This window comes from Mytilus galloprovincialis, chromosome 2 (genome assembly GCF_965363235.1).
Source record: "Mytilus galloprovincialis chromosome 2, xbMytGall1.hap1.1, whole genome shotgun sequence".
Lineage (NCBI taxonomy): Eukaryota > Metazoa > Mollusca > Bivalvia > Mytilida > Mytilidae > Mytilus > Mytilus galloprovincialis.
Window position 1 is genome coordinate 19,900,570 of NC_134839.1, and position 18,761 is coordinate 19,919,330.

At 31.5% G+C, this 18,761-nt stretch overlaps 1 protein-coding gene across 1 annotated transcript in view; it reads left to right on the forward strand.

Moving 5' to 3' along the window:
• The first annotated feature begins 329 nt into the window (after positions 1-329).
• Positions 330-18,761, forward strand: part of LOC143063067 (uncharacterized) — a 30,931-nt gene continuing 12,499 nt past the window's right edge. Inside the window, exons 1-4 of the mRNA XM_076234995.1 lie at positions 330-455; positions 9,365-9,672; positions 14,020-14,155; positions 17,575-17,798. Coding sequence (XP_076091110.1) covers positions 9,393-9,672; positions 14,020-14,155; positions 17,575-17,798 — 640 coding nt within the window. The 5' untranslated portion in view covers positions 330-455; positions 9,365-9,392. The remainder of the gene's footprint in view (positions 456-9,364; positions 9,673-14,019; positions 14,156-17,574; positions 17,799-18,761) is intronic.

Consider the following 18,761-nt stretch of genomic DNA (forward strand, 5'->3'; position numbering starts at 1 on the left):
CAAAATCCGGGTAACAAACTAAAACTGAGGGAAACGCATTAAATATATAAGAGGAGAACAACGACACAACATTAAAATGTAACACACACAGAAACGGACTACAAGCATTAGACGAAAGTGAAGATTTTTATATTAGGACTACTTTTACAAAACCCATAATAAACAATAAATTTTGACAAGGTAAGAAGAAATATGTGACAACTTTAATTTTTTTTAAGTACGTGGTGCTGTATTTTTTTTCCAGATTACTCGGTACTTAGTGATAATTTACATGGTTCGTCAAAGGAAGAATCTTGCTAGACCATCAATATTTTTGCAATGATGTAAGCGTCTAATTAAAAAAGTTTTCCTGGAACCGAAAGTTGAAAATTGTCAAATTGTTTTCCAGGAAATACTATGCAATTGGCCATGACAGAATGGCAGAATATTATTAGGACAAGTTACAGAAACTATTGGTAAATTTAAGTAGTTAAGATTTTTAAACTTACTAGTTCATTCGCACCCACAGGTGACAGGAGTTTGTAAATCTTAGTTCGACTAGTATAATAGTCCCAGATCGTAGCAAATAGACAATGAACAGATAAAATATTGTCAATGTTATGATGACGAAAGACTAAGATATTCGTTTCTAAGACTTGTAAAAGAAAGGCAGAAAATTCCAAATGGCTATCAAACTGGTCACATATTAAACTGATCAAAATACACAGGCACATGTTTTCTATCCATGGCAAGATCTGCTATCCATATATATTACGAGGCACTTGTTTTCTATCCATGGCAAGATAGCATATAGGGATAGTAAATCTTGCCATGGATAGAAAACAATTGCATGTGTCAAAATAACTTATCTTTTTTTTCCACCCTTAAAACGTAAGTAATGTATTATCATGATTATTGTTTTTACTCCTACCAAGCTAACTTGCATTTTGTTTTACATGAAACACATATAACAATAATACCAAATTTGCTGTGTTAATATCAATTTAAACAGTAATCTTAAATAAATCACAATTACCAGTAATTGATACTGATTACTTCATGTAAAAGAGGGACAAAAGATACCAGAGGGACAGTCAAACTCATAAATCGAAAATAAACTGTCAACGTCATGGCTAAAAATGAAAAAGACAAACAGACAAACAATAGTACACATGACACAACATAGAAAACTAAAGAATAAGCAAGACGAACCCAACCAAAAACTAGGGATAATATATCATCTAATCACCAAAAAAAATATTTCATTTAAAAAAATGATATTTTGATATATATATCTGTATATATATATGTTGTGTACAAGATGAAATGTTATCAAATTACAATTTTTTTGTACAAATTATTATTTGTATTATTACTCTGTACAGATTGTATTATAATTTGTACAAAAATTTGACAAAAATTCACTTTAATATAACTTGTACAATATTTTATAGTATGGATTTTTTGTCATATGGGAGCAAGGTTCCATCTAACTTCAAAAGGGGGGATATGGTTATTTTTGTCCATCTACGTTAGCTAAGGGTTATGATCCACTCCCGTTCTCTTCACCCGTGGCAGATTCAGCCAACATTTGTGAAAACAATGTTGCGCCATATATCGGAAGATTAAAGTCACGCCCATTCCGAATACATTATTCTTGACCAATGGTAGCACTTGAACTTGGAGGTAAAAACATGGTAGCGGCTAGATTCTACACACTTGATAAAGCCGGATACGATAATACACGTCAATATTCATGCATTTGTGCATGAAATATACACAGGAACTTCTACTAATTGATTAAAAACATTCAAGTTGTCACTAAATATAGTCGTATGTTTATAGAAGTAAAGACTTGTTGCACAATAAACATGTGGCAATTGTTTACAAAGACTTTCTACATTTACACGTGATCATGTTATAGGGGCTTTTTGATTGGATGCAGCGAGTTTTGACTGCAACCAATAAAAATCCTTACTGTGTGTCTGCGAAATTTAATCTCAATCCGCCAAGGGTGAAGAGAACGGGAGTGGATCGTAACCCTTGGCTAGCGAAGATGGTTTTTGTCCAAGTCAGAAATATTTGTTTCGAGTAAGGTGTGAACATATTCTTTCCTAGTTTTTCGATGCTATATAAATGATATATAATTAAATTATTTTTCTAAAAATTAAATTCTATAAGGCACTCAGAATTTTTTTTTGTCATCAGACATCTGCTTGGCCACAATAACTTTTCATCAATTTGAGGATCACAATATTTTTTTCAGGAAAAAACCATAACCACCCACCCCCTTTTTGGGGAAAGATTGCTTCAAGCCATCAATCCCCTATTGGGTTGACCAGAGAGACATTCCCTCACATCATTCATTTTGTTTTTATAGTGTGAAAAACCCCTGAACAAATCTTACTGAGATTGGTGAGAAGGAGACACACAAATGAATAGATTGACTTTAAACACTTTTTTACACATTTCCCGTCTGTTTCTCGCGAAATTATCGTATCTTGAGCTCTCCTTTACACTACATGTATTTACGTTTCTTTTACAATCAGGAAAAATCATAATGACGATATATTCTAAATATATCCAACCTACATTATATGTTATAGTGACATCATTGTTGGAATGCCACACTACGCAGAAGCAGGGATATCATTCACTGGTTATTTAAATCATTCTCAAAGATCGTGCACTAATTAAAAAATGGTATTTGTTAAATTTAAGCATAATTATGTTTGCTGTAGATGATTCAAACATCAACATGCAATACTTTAATTTGTAGGTCAACAACTTTCAAAGTAAACAAAGTCCGTGGGGAAACATGAGATTGGGGAGAGAAACGTTTTTTTTCATTTTTTTCTGTAAAACTCTGTTTAGAGAATCTTCCTCCAATTCAGGAGCACCTCAATTGATGAGTAATTATCCACTAAAATAAGCACTTAAAATGTGACATTTAGAACATGATTAGTAGTCTTCCATTAAAACTAAATTTTGTGTACCAACATAATCATTGTAATCATGGTAATGGTATAAACAACAACAAAAAAATTACAAATGTTGCATTTTGTAGTTTAAACCTATTTATTCATGAAATTTAAAAATATTTCCAAATGTAGGATTTGGAAACAAGCTTCACATAGTTTACATCAATCATATTGTTTTTTTATTAGGACCTGTATCCCTGTGATGAGTTTTGAGTGTTGTAACTGGGAACTTTATCAATGGAAATTTAAAACTGAATAGATTTTTCAGTCCTAACTTTCATTACTTTCTTCAGAAAAAAATTTTTTTTTTTTACTGTCACAAAAAATGGGAAATGGCCCTAGCCTGCAGTTCAGTCATACACTATTAAGATTTCAAAAAATATTGAAGTTGATGTTAAATGACAGAATTCAGTGGAACTTTAGATAATTAGCTATCAACTATAATCGAATGTTTAGATTTGGAAGATGCAGATCTCTACCATTGGTCCAAATTGAATAAGGAAACGAAATTACATTTAACAACAATTGATTTCAATATTGTCAACCTTTCAATATGTTCTAGCTGTTCTTTTTTTTTCTTCATTTTTTATATGAAGACTATCAAAAGATACCCCCCCCCCCCTTCCAAAAAAAAAAAAAAAAAAAAAAAAAAATAGAAACAAGGGCCGTCTTTCCCCTCTGAGCTATTCAGCTCTTTGATTGAAGTTAAATGGCCAATCCCTAATATTAGTGGCAAGGTTCCGGTGCTAAATATAGTTGACATGCATTTTGTGTCACTACACAAGGACACAATGATAAATTTCAAATATTGAATATAATATTTCAGTTTAAATGCAAATGACCAAAAGACAAATGACACAAATGTAAATTTCAATCAGAAACAATTTTCTTTTAAGTACAACATGTTCAAATTATACTGTAAATTCGTATTTGCATTGTGTCTAACCAGAGACATATATACACAGAGATTGGCAACTGTAACAGTACTAGGTTCAGCGAAATGGAATTAAAAACACGCGCTTCCACGAGACTTTAACAAGATCACCATTTGTTTCTTCCACGACAAGTAAACCACCTCTCTTCGATTTTTATTTTACATCAAGCATTTCAAAACACGTTACAGTATAATGTAAGTATATATTTCAAGTTTGTATATATTAATTACCTTGTTTTATTCAGTCATTGTCAGTTTGTACATTGTAGTAATTATTAGTTAAAATATTGTGACGATTAACGTTTTATTGCAGTATATAATACATGTAATAAAGGGAAAGCTTGGCCGACATGATAATTTTTAACAAGGTCGTAATTTTTATCAAAACCTTTTAATTTGAAAAGGAATAAAACCATTTATGAAATGAATTACTTTCCCCAAGACATATATTGGTTTTTGTGAATTAATTTGAATTTTTCATATTTTCACCCACTTTGATGCAATTAACAATTAAAATTAAGTATTCTAGCTGTCGGCCATGTTCATTTTCTTCAATATAAAGACAGGCCCCTGTCCATGGCTACAATAAAAAAACTTGTCTATCTTTAGAGAATAATTGTTCACAGCACATAAATTACTTTCCTATGACATACTGGATTTGTGTATTCAACTTGTTTTTTCCATATTTTCACCCATTTTGACGCAATTTACAATTAAAAATAAGTATTATAGCTGTCGGCCATGTTGTTTTTCTTCAATATCAAGAAAGACCCCTGTCCGTGGCTACAGTTTATAAACTTGTCCATCTTCAGAGAATAATTGTTCCCAGCACATGAATTACAAAATGTACTTTCCTATGACATACTGGATTTGTGTATAAAAGTTGTTTTTATCATATTTTCACCAATGTTGATGCAATTTACAATTAAAAATCAGTATTATTGCTGTCAGCCATGTTGTTTTTCTTCAATATCAAGAAAGACCCCTGTCCATGGCTACAGTTTATAAACTTGTCCATTTTCAGAGAATAATTGTTCCCAGCACATGAATTACAAAATGTACTTTCCTATGACATACTGGATTTGTGTATAGAAGTTGTTTTTATCATATTTTCACTAACGTTGATGCAATTTACAATTAAAAATCAGTATTATAGGTCTCAGCCATGTTGTTTTTCTTCAATATCAAGACAGACCCCTGTCCATGGCTACAGTTTATAAACTTATCCTTCTTTAGAGAAAAATTGTACCCATCACATGATTTAATTTCCCAAGACATACTGGATTTGTGTATATAAGTTTTTTTCATATTTTCACCCACTTTGATGTAATTTACAATAAAAAAATCAGTATTATAGCTGTCAGCTTATTGATTTTCTTCAATATCACGACAGACCCCTGTCCATGGCTACTGTTTATATAAAACTTGTCCATCTTTAGAGAAAAAATGTACCCACCACATGATTTACTTTCCCAAAACATACTGGTTTTGTGTATATAAATTGTTTTTTTTCAATATTTCCACCACTTTGATGACATTTACAATTTTATATATATTCACATTCAGTATCTGACAACATTTTTTTTTTAACAGGATCCTGCATGTTATAAAGAACAAAGATGTTGATTAAATTTACCTAACAGTGCAGCATACAATAGATATAATATCATACATGTGCTGAATGTAGGACTCCCAAGTCTTTCTGATTGAAAATAAGACTCCCTGGTAGAGGCAGACAGGAACAACTATTAGTGATGACTTTTTCCATGTGACGGCACTGTCATGTAGTGGACTGATAACTATTCCTATCAATGTGATACTTAACAATGGTTTTGTAAGAGAGAAAATTACATGTGCTTATCCTGACTGTGAAAACACCATATTATTGTAGATCATATGCCAAACTTGATGTACATGTGTATGCTATTTTTCTGCAATTGATGGTGAGACCACTGAACTAAAAACAAATACAAGACTCTGCATTCAATCTATTGAATTTGAAGCAGAAGTGATACAGTGGCAGTTGTGCAGATGGATAAAAAAGCAAATAAATATCTTGTGTTCAACTTCATATGTCTTCTTTATGTTTACAAAGTATACATGTACATAGTTTTTACATACATGTACATGTATAACAATATGATGATGTATCAATGAGACAATGATTTACATGTATTACTATCATTGGAAGGCCACTCTATAATATCTTTGTACATCATGGGAATGGACAATGCTACCCTTGTAGCATAAAGGTAGCATAATGTAAAAAAAGAGAAACTGTTCATTTATCATGTTTATCCAACAACACCCCTGTGAATATATATTTTGACAGTACTAAATAGCAAAATATTTTGTTTCACAAATTCCTTCCTCTCCATGGAAAGTAACATATTTAATTGTTTACATGAAATGACCAAATGAGTAGAAAAAGAAGCAAGAAATGTTCACTCTAATACTGTACACTAGTCGCTCACATTGGTCACCATCTATGTTTGTTTCAGTCCTTTAACAATGGTGCTTGTTTATATTTATCGGTTGTGTTGTGTTGCAATGTGTTGTTTCAGTTTTACATGTCCTCATTCTGTGATCACTATTTCACCTCTCCTGTTTTGAAAAAAATGTGTATGCTAATATTTTCTGTAATAAATTGACAAGGCACAGACTAAACAGAAATGTGAGGTATATGTGATTGTCAACAGTCAGGGGACTTATTAAATTATCACTTATTTGAAAAGCAAATTCAAAGTTTTGTCACAAATTGTGATTTTGTAGTTTTATAAAAAAATTAAAAACATAGGTTTAAATAATATCTTTTTTATTAGTAAAATTGAAAAAAAATGAACTTTTTGCTTCTTTTAAGTACAAATCTAGCAAGGTTTATGCCTTTGATGCTATCATTTAGCTGCAAATTCTATTTTAGTTGAAAAAATGCTATAATAATGGTTTACATAATGAACTGATACTTTCTTAAAAGATTTTTCCAAGCAGTAGGAGTATTTTTCCTGTAAAGTTCAAGGTTTCGCCTTTCAGATAATGTAATAAAATTCTACTGTTTGCCTTAAAAATTTCACTGTTTGGGGTAGTTGAAATTAGTGGGGGTTATTAAAATAATGATACTTACATGACTTAAAGAAGTGATTTTTGGGAAGGAAATTGAGGTATGAATCTTAAACAAGTGATTTTTATGTCATTATCCTCGATTCAGTACAAATTCATCACCTGAAATGACCTGATCATCCTATCAACACAGATGTTGGTTCTGATAATTTTAGAAACATAATTAGTCCCTGGATCATTAGTATTCTATATTTAAAGCTACAATAAAATTAAATCACTTCTTCTAGTGATTTATTTATACTACTTAAATAGGTGATTATTAAAGAAAGACAACTCCTACTTCCAACCTTTATAGAAATAATGTTACTTGAATCAGTGATTTAGAAAATCACTCATTTAAGTAAGTCCCCTGACTGAATGAGACAACAACTAAAAGACAAAAATATTATTTGCACATCTATGAATGTTTAAGAATTCTCGTGGAGGTCAAAAGCACATAACTTGTACTTATATACCCATGAGCTGGTACATGTATGTACCTATTGATGCATTCCATCCTAAACATAAGTTGTGTGATGAGACCAAGCAGTTTATATGCTTATAAAAAAACTGATATTAAAATGAATTCCTGTATGACAAACTCCGGGAATGAGACTATTTTATTTAAAACTTAAGATATTAGTGGTTAAGGTTTAAACAGAAGCAGGAGATGTCAAAGGGCAATACAAAAAGCACAAGGTCGTGTAACACAGAGGAAAAAATAACAAATGAATAGAAAATAACAGCTAGAGCCCACATAGCACTGCACCGAAAATTATCTTGAACAACTTAAACCCACAAAAGATCAGATAAAACTTGTGCACAATTTTAAATCTTTCTAATTCAAACTAAAGTTTCACTACCCGATAGGAAAGAGTAAAGATAAGAATGTTGCAGTACTCTGGTGGTCTATGAAACAAAACATTAAAATTCTACAGTCCAGCAGAGCATTTTACTGTACTTATGATACAAATTGTTTTTAATCAGAGTCTGTGATATTAAGTCTTAAAAAAATTACAAATAATGACAGATTAATATACAATATTTCATGGCAGGAAAAATAGTGATTTCGACAGCACTATAATGTACTTTCATTTAGGAAATTTATGCAAAGGTTCCATAAATAATTTTATTCTAGGTCAATCAACAATTAAACATTATAATTATAATGTGTATAAATGTCTCTGGTCTAACGCTAGGCACTGGACAGCTTCAATATACATAAAAATATATGTATATCTTTATTCTTGTAAACAAAAGTACAATTGTATAGAGACATATACAAATAGAATATTACATGCATATAAATATAAATTTAAAATACAAATGTAAAGTAAAGTCATACAGTGGATAACTATGCATTTAATAATTCTTCTTATTTAATAATTCTTCTTCTAAACTTCTTGTGAATTGCATTTGTGCCAATTTTTTAAAAATCCAATCTTGCATTTGCACCACAAGATTATATTTCATTTGCGCCATTTTACAGGTAATACAGGTTTCATTCATATAGGGGAAAAGTTAAATATTCATTTTGCATAGAAAATAGGACATATCTAATCCCTAAAACAGCATTTATACTATAGAATTTGTATTCAATGACCACACAAAAAACCTTATTTACAAAATTCAAAACATAGACATGTCAGATAGAGACCGAAATGTTATCGATACATGTATCACCAAGGAAAAATGAGGTATTTTTCTTTTGCAATATTTTTTAATCACACCAGCAGGGTTCTCGTTAAGACGTGCATACGAGTCCTGGATGCATGAAAATCAAGCTGGACACGTCATTTTTAAAACCCAAGAGTCTTTTGGACACATACTCATTGTACATGTATCTGCTGAGTCCCAAACACATTGTTTTGCCTAGAAGATTCAATACCATTGACATTGTTTTGACAAGAAACTAAACAGGAATTCGATTTTGATCAATTTTTGTGATCATGTGATGTGTACATCAATATTTTTGTTGACTGATAACTTTTTTTTTTAACTTAAACGTATTTATTCTAAAGTATAACAATTCTGTTCAAACTAGTTAATGAATATGTCATGTATGTACAAAAATATAATGGTCACCGATTTTCTTTTTTTTTACGAGTACTTGAAAAGCGTGAATATTTCCATTTTCTGAATTTATAGTAGTTATTTTCTTTTTAGTGTTGAAGTATTATTTGGTAGATCCTTAACACTCCAACATGTTCAATGTGATATTGCAATCCTTTTGTATTCTTAGTTAACCATGCTAAGGTTTTTCTCAACAATTTCATCGACATGATATGTTTAAAATTTGAATGTAGAATGTTCCAGCTGTTTATATTGACATGATTGATATAATAGTGTTGATTATTTTATATTTATATTCTAGACCAAAGACAATACAATAATTTTACAGTATGAAAAGCAAAAACTGTTCTCATGATGTTGAGGAATCAGAAGGGTATTGTGAAGAGTGTGGTAAAGAAATTGTGTTAGTACATGAAATGAAAAAATGTCCAAGTTGTAAAGATTTCCAGAAAGCAGATGTACGGTCTTGTACAAGTTGTAAAAAAGGGCTCATAATTTGCAAAGAAAAGAAAGAAGATGGCAGTAAATGTGAGGCTTTTATAGCAGAAAAACAGAACTGTTGTAAAGGATGTGGGAATAAAGTTCAAAGGGATGCACATGATGGAGATGGTAAGATTTATACAAGTTTTCAATAAAAAACAAAATGGCAGCAGAATGACAATATATACCATGATATACTTTTATGTACAGGCGTACAGACTGGGCATGTATTTCTATAATAAGATAATACAAGATATCATTTAGAGATGTCAATGTCATTTTTGAAAACACACATATACACGATATATACATGATATTGTTATATATATAAATACAAAAATGTAATCTCTTAATAAGGTACACCAGTGATCTTGTTCATATGAACCAGAGGACATGTTGGGTATCTATATCCAGAGCTCCAGGTAAGAATTTACAAATTGGGGTTTTTACCCCCCATTTTTTTATGTAATTGGGTGATAAAGTATTTTAATTGCTTATCAATTCCAATTCATCCCTCATGCAAATATCAAATTGGGTTTTTCACCACCAAGCTCCTTAATGTATTGGGTTTTTTCATCAACACAATACTGAATATTTAGGCATGTTATAATCACATTATCAACCCCAGATGTTTTTCCATCTTAAATATGTTTCTTTCTTTGTACATGTTGTATATGTGATAGCTGTTCTATTTGGTTTATTCACTGACGAACAATTGTATGTTCAATTTGTATCCCGTTTTAAACGTTCTGCCATTTTTTAAAATTTTTTCACAACTTATATAAACTGCAGCTGGTGTCACTAGTTGGACCTGTAGTAACTAATTACCTTTCTAGATCCCTTATGATCACTCTACAGTTAAGTTGGGGTAGGTGTGGCTAAGTGTTTAGATTTTTATGTAAAATATGTGAAATTTAGGTGATGTAAGAAAGTTTCGCCAGTCCTTTCACGTATTTGACAGATCTTCTTTTTAATAAAAATAATAAGTAGTTCCCAGATTTAAAATATACCCTAAAAACCTTGACCAGGTTTATAGTTTGGTTTAATGATGGCTCGAATGACGCAGACCACATTCAACTTCAATTTTCAAACAATTCTGCAACAACACATATCGAGCATCAAATACATTAATGACAATGTTATGCATTTGCCAATAACAATGAATAAGACAACTATCTTAAGCATACAGAACAATTAGACCAAAACAAAGATAGTGTCAAGCTGCATTGACGTAAAAAAACAGATATGTATATTCACTCATTAATTAAAATTAAAAAAAATAATTATTAACTGAAATTATACTTGAATGTTGATTAATTTAATTTACATAAATCTGGGTTAAGTTGTTCCTTATTAGAACTTTTGGTTACCGATGCTTTCCAACTACAAATCATGTCATAATTGATTTGGCCTCTCAGTTTTTCCAACTGATTTCATTCTCGACAAAACCCCAGGTTTATCGTTAAAGTAATCTTTATTTAAAGCCGGGTTGCATATATATACATAATAACAATGAACATGAGCTCTTTCATGTCTTTAGAGCTCTTTAAACCCACTGAAGGTACGCAAACACGCCCGTGCGTTCGATTGACAGTTTCCTAAAAACACTAGCTGAGTCTTGTTAGCATCATAACTTTCCCTCAGCTATGAAAAAGAAGATAAAAAAATGCTTTTATTCAATATTTTTACCGGACATTTACTTTTGTTTTAATTAATTGTATGTTATGATAAATCCTGAGCAATTCGAAAAAAAATATGACATGACAATCGCTAATTCGATAAACGCCGAGAAGATCGAAATGTTTTTATAAACACATGTACCTTTTATGCAACGGAAAATTCCAACAGGGACCCATTTCAGCTACTTGATGCACAACGCTCTATTTTTAGAACGAAAGGACATTTCCAATTATAAATATTATAAAAATAGATTTACGCGACGACTGTAATCAGCTATGGGTAGATAACGCAAATGATAGCGAATAAAAGCGTTAAGAACTCATGGTTTTCGCATATAATTGGGTTTTCCTTTGGATGAATTGGGTTTATGAACCCTGCTATAGGCAATTGCATTGGGTTTTAAATTATTTGTATGGTGTGATCAGCTTATCTGGAGCTCTGTATATCAAAGTGTGATCAACATATTAGACAAAAACATTTAGAGCCATCTTCAACAAAATACTAGTCTTATCAATTTGTCAAGCTCATATATATAATTGCTTAAGCCTTGGCACACAGTGAATAAATTTAAGAAAAGTATCAAAGAATCACCATCAATGCCTATTTCCATAATGGATAAATAAGCTAAATAATTATTGTACAGTACAATGCCAGTATCAGCCCTCTAATGAAGACTGGCATGACTGTAAAAACATCACTACAGTCAGGCAGTCTTTATACATAGGTAATGCCAATTTAGATCATAAATGCAAATGGCTTAAAACAACAATTTTATGAATATTTGATAATTTTGAGCACCTTCCCCACTCAAAGAAAACAGAACAAACACAAAAATAAAAAAATAAACGAATAGATGATGGCCCTACAATTGCCTTTACTTGCCTACATGAACATCCACTTTATTTAAACTTTTGGATATGTTAAGTTCCTATTTGACTATATTATATAATCTTCTGCCCATGAAATGTACAAAACCGAAGTGTTATGGGTATTTTTTAATTTTTTTGCGCATTTTTCATAAAAGATATTGCAAATTTGTGGCTTTGTGACCATTTTGAAAATATAATGTGAAAATTTGGTATTGTTTATATCTGTAGATTATATTTGTTCATCAACTACCTTGTTTAAAGAAATTTTAAACCACAAGAATATATGCTTAATTATTTGTTATTGAATTTGTGATTTTTTTACCTAGAAAAGTTCATTGATCATATTGATGTTGTAAAAATTTAATAAATGGTAAACTAATGAATTATGAAATCTAGGATGTAACTTGATAGAAAATATGGAAAAACCTTAAAATTTTTTTGTTATACTCTAAAGATGGCTAAACTATCAAGAATCAATACATTCTGCTGAATAGAAGCGGTAAAGTTATAATTTTGTATAAATTTTTATTGATATTTCTGCCTTTTTTGCAGAATTATCTCTCATTTTCAATGCAAATCTCCATAGGAATTTTTAAATTATGATTTTTTAGTCTTCCTCAAATTAGATTTCGTTGGACTTTTTTCTGTGTTTATCTGGTGTATAATGCTAAAGATTACTGGTAAAACTTGAAAAATCTTCTGTTGCAATTACTTTAAGGTTAAGGTAAAACTTATGCTAGAATTTCTGGACTAATTGTCCCATTGGCTATCATACCACATCTCCTTGTTGTCCTCCGCTGAACTTGTTGTGGGGACATGAAATAGCGGTTGTCCATGATGATGGTCCGTCTGTCCGTTTGTCTCTCTCTGTTCGTCCGTCTGTCCATCTGTTTGTCCGGCGTAAACATATCGCACCTTAACTTGAGAACAACTCATCTAAATTTCATGGAACTTAATAGAGTTGTTTCTTATGATGGTCAAACGATCTGTATACTTTTGGTGAAAATAAGATTAAAACTTTTTGAGTTACAGGACTTTGTAACTAAAACAAGGGTGTTTTTTTTCAAAAACAATTTATGATTATTGCTTAAAACTTTAAACACTTCTTAGTTATATTAATCTTAAGATCTGTATACTTTTTGGTGATGATTCAAAATTTTATTTTTGAGTTATTGAGTATTTTGTAAAAAAAGGGGGAGGTTTTTTTTACATATCAGGCTGTATCTCAAAAACTATTTATGATTATTGCTTAAAACTTTACAGACTTCTTTGTTATATTTGTATAAAAATCTGCATATTTTTTTGATTTTGATTTGAAATTTTATTTTAGAGATATTGAGTTTTTTGTTAAAAAAAAAAAAGGGGAGGGGAGGGTTTCACATGTCGCGCCGTATCTCTACAAATTTATGACTATTGCTTAAAACTTTGTAAAGGTCTGTTTACTTTTTGTGATGATTCAAAATTTTATTGTAGTGTTATTGATTTTTTTGTTAAAAAAGGGGTGTTTTCACATGTGGCGCTGTATCTCAGACACTATTTATGATTATTGAATAAAACTTACACACAAGACGACAGGCTTATCTTGCGATCATGGCACAGGTGGTTTTTTTAAAGAGATATGTCCGGACACCCTTGATGATATTAAAAAAGTGCAAAGCAGGGGACATTGGAACTCTGTTCTTTTATTTTTATATTGAATGCTGGTGAGTCAGATTGAAACCATGCATTGAAGCCATTCTATTGAGCTTTATTGGGGAAATGTACTCCTTGGAGCTTCTTGTTCTGTACAAACTTTATAAAAATGGAAGAGAGGGGTATATATAAAGTATATCATCAGTCATAATTTTTAGTACTATAATGTAAATCATTGTTAGTCATGTTAGTAGAGCTATGAGTATGATATTTGACATGTATGCAACTTTTGTAGAAGTAGACAGCAGAACACAAACACAAGTTACACAACCTTTAGTAACTGCAGGACTCACAGGGTCACCTAAAGAAAAAAAGACTGAATCAGGAGATGTTGCTGATGGTACTAAAGTCAAAGAAGAAATTGATTCAAGGTACAAATTTATTAATTAAAAATTAGTTTAAAAAAAATTGTAATTATTGAACATGTGCATACCTGAATCGTGTATGCTAAGTGGAGAAGCAGCAATTACCAATTTTTTATCACTGGTGATACGACCGCAAAAAAAAGTTGAGGGTTATAATATGGCCCAAACTGTTAGGAATTACTTCTCACTCAGATCATTCATTGTGTCATTTAATTGCAGTCTCAATGATGTTTACCCACATCTATTTGTTTTTATTCGACCGCAAAAAAAATATTGCATCGTAAAATGCTATCATGTCGTTTGCGTCGTCGTCTGCCTTGTCGTCGTCCGAAGACGCATTTAGTTTCCTGACAATAACTTTAGTTTTAGTGAATGGATCTTTATAAATTTTTACCAGAAGGTTCAATACCACTAAAGGAAGGTTGGGGGTTATGGTTCCAACTGTTTTGGAAATTAGGGACCAAAAAGGGGGCCCAAAATAAGCATTTTTGTAGTTTTTAAGCAATAACTAGTGTTTAAGTGTATGAATCTCTTTCAAATTATACCACATATTTCAATATCATGAAGGGATGGTTTGTATTGATTTTGGGGATTATGGTCCCAATAGTTTTGGAATTAGTGGCCAAAAAGGGGCCCAAAATAAGCATTTTTGTAGTTTTTAAGCAATAACTAGTGTTTAAGTGTATGAATCTCTCTCAAATTATACCACATATTTCCATACCATGAAGGGATAGTTATTATTGATTTTTGGGGGTTATGGTTCAAATAGTTCAGGAATTATGAACCAAAAAGGGGGCCCAAAATAAGCATTATTGTAGTTTTCAAACAATAACTTGAGTTTAAGTGAATGAATCTCTCTGAAATTTTACCATGAGTTTCTATACCATCATTGACCATGAAGGGATAGTTAGTATTGACTTTGGGGGTTATGGTCCCAATAATTTAGGAATAAGGGGCCAAAAAGGGGGCCCAAAATAAGCATTTTTGTAGGTTTCAAACAATAACTTGTGTTTAAGTGAATGAATCACTCTGAAATTTTACCAAGAGTTTCCATACCATGAAGGGATAGTAAGTAATGACTTTTGGGGTTTTTGGCTCTAAATGTTTGGAATTATGGGCAAAAAAAGGGGAAAAACTAGGTTTATATATCTCAACTTGTACGATTCGCTCGTGTATGTAACAATGTTTTAGATTTTAACGAGAGAAATTTATGTATTACTGAAAAATTATTACACCAGGGTTTTCGATATCACAAACTAGTCAAAACATTTACTAAATTTTATCATCCTTATAAGGACATCATTCGTAAATATAGCTCAACATGCAGACTTCTTATACCTTCAGGTATTTCACATCCAATTTTTTATGGAAATATTCTTTATAAAGCACAAAGGTGTCAGTATTCACCTCAAAAACTAACAAAACCTTTGAATAGACTTATTAAGAAGGGATATAGTTACGATACTGTTGTCAGGTCATTAAAGATTGCATATTTTGGCGTTAATATTGATTCACTTATAGGGTCTTTGCATCGGAACTAAACACATTTATTCAAAAACCAGTTGTTGGCATGATGGTATGATACTAAACCCCTAACGGGAAGGATTGTGCCTGATGTTCATATGATGAAATCATAATCTTTCAGTCAGTTTAATTGAAGTCTGGAGCTGGCATGTCAGTTAACTGCTAGTAGTCGGTTGTTATTTATGTATTATTATCATTTTGTTTATTTTCTTTGGTTACATCTTCTGACATCAGACTCGGACTTCTCTTGAACTGAATTTTAATGTGCGTATTGTTATGCGTTTACTTTTCTACATTGGCTAGAGGTATAGGGGGAGGGTTGAGATCTCACAAACATGTTTAACCCCGCTGCATTTTTGCGCCTGTCCCAAGTCAGGAGCCTCTGGCCTTTGTTAGTCTTGTATTATTTTAATTTTAGTTTCTTGTGTACAATTTGGAAATTAGTATGGCGTTCATTATCACTGAACTAGTACATATTTGTTTAGGGGCCAGTTGAAGGACGCCTCCGGGTGCGGGAATTTCTCGCTACATTGAAGACCTGTTGGTGACCTTCTGCTGTTGTTTTTTTCTATGGTCGGGTTGTTGTCTCTTTGGCACATTCCCCATTTCCATTCTCAATTTTATTTCCTGGTCAATAGACAATTGAGACAATTTAAAAGCAGTGTAAGGGAGGTAATTTAAAAACATTTAACATACAATGTTGGGTATGTTCAGATTTACCTCCCTTACACTATTTGTAAATTATGTATAAAGAAATGTCAGGTTTTGGACCAATTGCCAAAAAAAGGAGGGTGGTACTCACCGTAGTATTTTTCCTTTTTTTTTTCCAAATTTCTCAAATTTCAAATTTTTAAAAGTTTGAAGAAGAAATCTTTAATTGCACAATATTGTTCAATATTTTATTGGTTTAGAATTTATTAGATCTTGACATTTGTTTTGTGTTAGAAACCCACATAATGTCAAAAATTTGATCACAATCCAAATTCAGAGCTGTATCAAGCTTGAATGTTTTGTCCATACTTGCCCTAACTGTTCAGGGTTTTCGACCTTTGGGGTTGTATAAAGCTGTGCCCTGCGGAGCACCTGGTTTATTTAATGCTATCAAAAAATTTAAACTTTGCAAAAGATGGTTCACATTTACCATGTTTTACTGTTTTGTTCATGACTTAAATATACATGATATAAATGTGTATATGCATGTTTTTGATTAGTAATGTTTTAACATGGTTAAATTATTAGATTATTTAGAATATTTTGATTTATATTGCACACGTTCTATATGAGCAGTCAATATGCATTGACTGTATATTTCTATCACTTTTCCTTATGAATATTTAAATAGTAGAGCCAGAACTATTTTTAATTATTCCTGCCGACCTCTTCAACCTGTTTCCAATGTATACAATGAAGTGTTACAAAACTCAAACTTATTTTTTCTTTTACAATTGTTTGAAAACCTATTTCATTTGTTAATATTTTTTGTTTAAAACCTTCAAATCATTATATTTTATGTTTATTGTTGATATCTTAGCCCATACTTAAACAAATTCATTCACCATAGATTGAGGTAATGTACATTTCATTGTGTTGTATATTTCTCCGCCTGAAATGAGGCCTTTTAAAGGGGGATTTTCCCCAATATTTAAAATAAATAAAAAACAATACTAACACAATAAATAACAACTGAAAATGTTTTTTTCTAGATTGCAGTACGAAAACAATAATAGTGTATTGAATTGACATATATCAACGATATAAGGATTCGACCCAAAACGGGGAAAAAGATCAGCACAGCCTTGCATTTCCCTGTTTCTAAGCCTCTTCCTTATATAGGTGATATGTCAGGTCAATATACTATTATTGTCTCTATAACTAAAAAATATTTGTGGTATATTTAACAGGGAATCAGGAGGAGAGGATCCTACCAAGAAATGTGCAACTCGAGGACTAGCTGTTATATGTACACATTATAGTTACACTTCAACAATTTACAAGTTGTCAAAAAGAAGTATTGCTGAAATTGATAATAGTCTAATGGTTGGTGCATGGAAGTCATATGGATGTGAAATTCTAAGCTTTAAGGAAAAAACAAACAAATTTTATATAGAGGAATTAACATCTGAAAGTAAGGATGGACAATTTTTACACTGTAAAAACTGCTTATGATAGACATAACAGATAGGTCAATTACCAATATATATTTCATAAAGATTATTTCCTTAAGATTTAATACTAAAAATGTTCCTTGAAACCTAGAACAATGTTTTTCCCAGTTATAATGCAAAATACGGTAAAATGTTTTAGTAGAGAGCTAGAACAAATTTTGGTTGATAATACAGGGACTTCAAATTAAAACACCTGACAATGTGCTACCATTGCCCTGAACGTTTACTGATTGTTTATCTAGATCTGCACAAGGTAAAGACCAGAATCTTGTATCCCTTTAAAGGCTGTGACAGACATTTAAAAAGAAAATTTTTGAAGACCACTTAATATGAAAACCAGTTTTGTTGTCAAGCCTGCGACTTTTGTCGCAGAAAGCTCAACATAGGGATAGTGATCCGGCGGCGGCAGCGTTAGCTAACTTCTTTAAAGCTTTATATTTTAGAAGGTGGAAGACCTGGATGCTTCATACTTTGTATATGGATGCCTCATAATATGAAGTTTACGCCAGTCACATGTCCAATGTCCTTGACCTCATTTATATGGTTCAGTGACTACTAGAAAAAAAGTTAAGATTTTTTGTAATGTTAAATTCTCTCTTGTTATAAGTAATAGGATAACTATAGTTGGTATGTGCGTACCTTGCAAGGTCCTGATGCCCGTCAACAGTTTTCACTTGACCTCAACCTCATTTCATGGATCAGTGAACAAGGTTAAGTTTTGGTGGTCAAGTCCATATCTCAGATACTATAAGAAATAGGTCCAGTATATCCGGTGTATGGAAGGACTATACCAACTGGTAGGTAACATCTGACCTTGACCTCATTTTCATGGTTCAGTGGTTATAGGTAAGATTTTGCATTTTGGTCTGTTTTTCTTATACTGTATGCAATAGGTCTACTGTATTTGGTGTATGTAATGATTG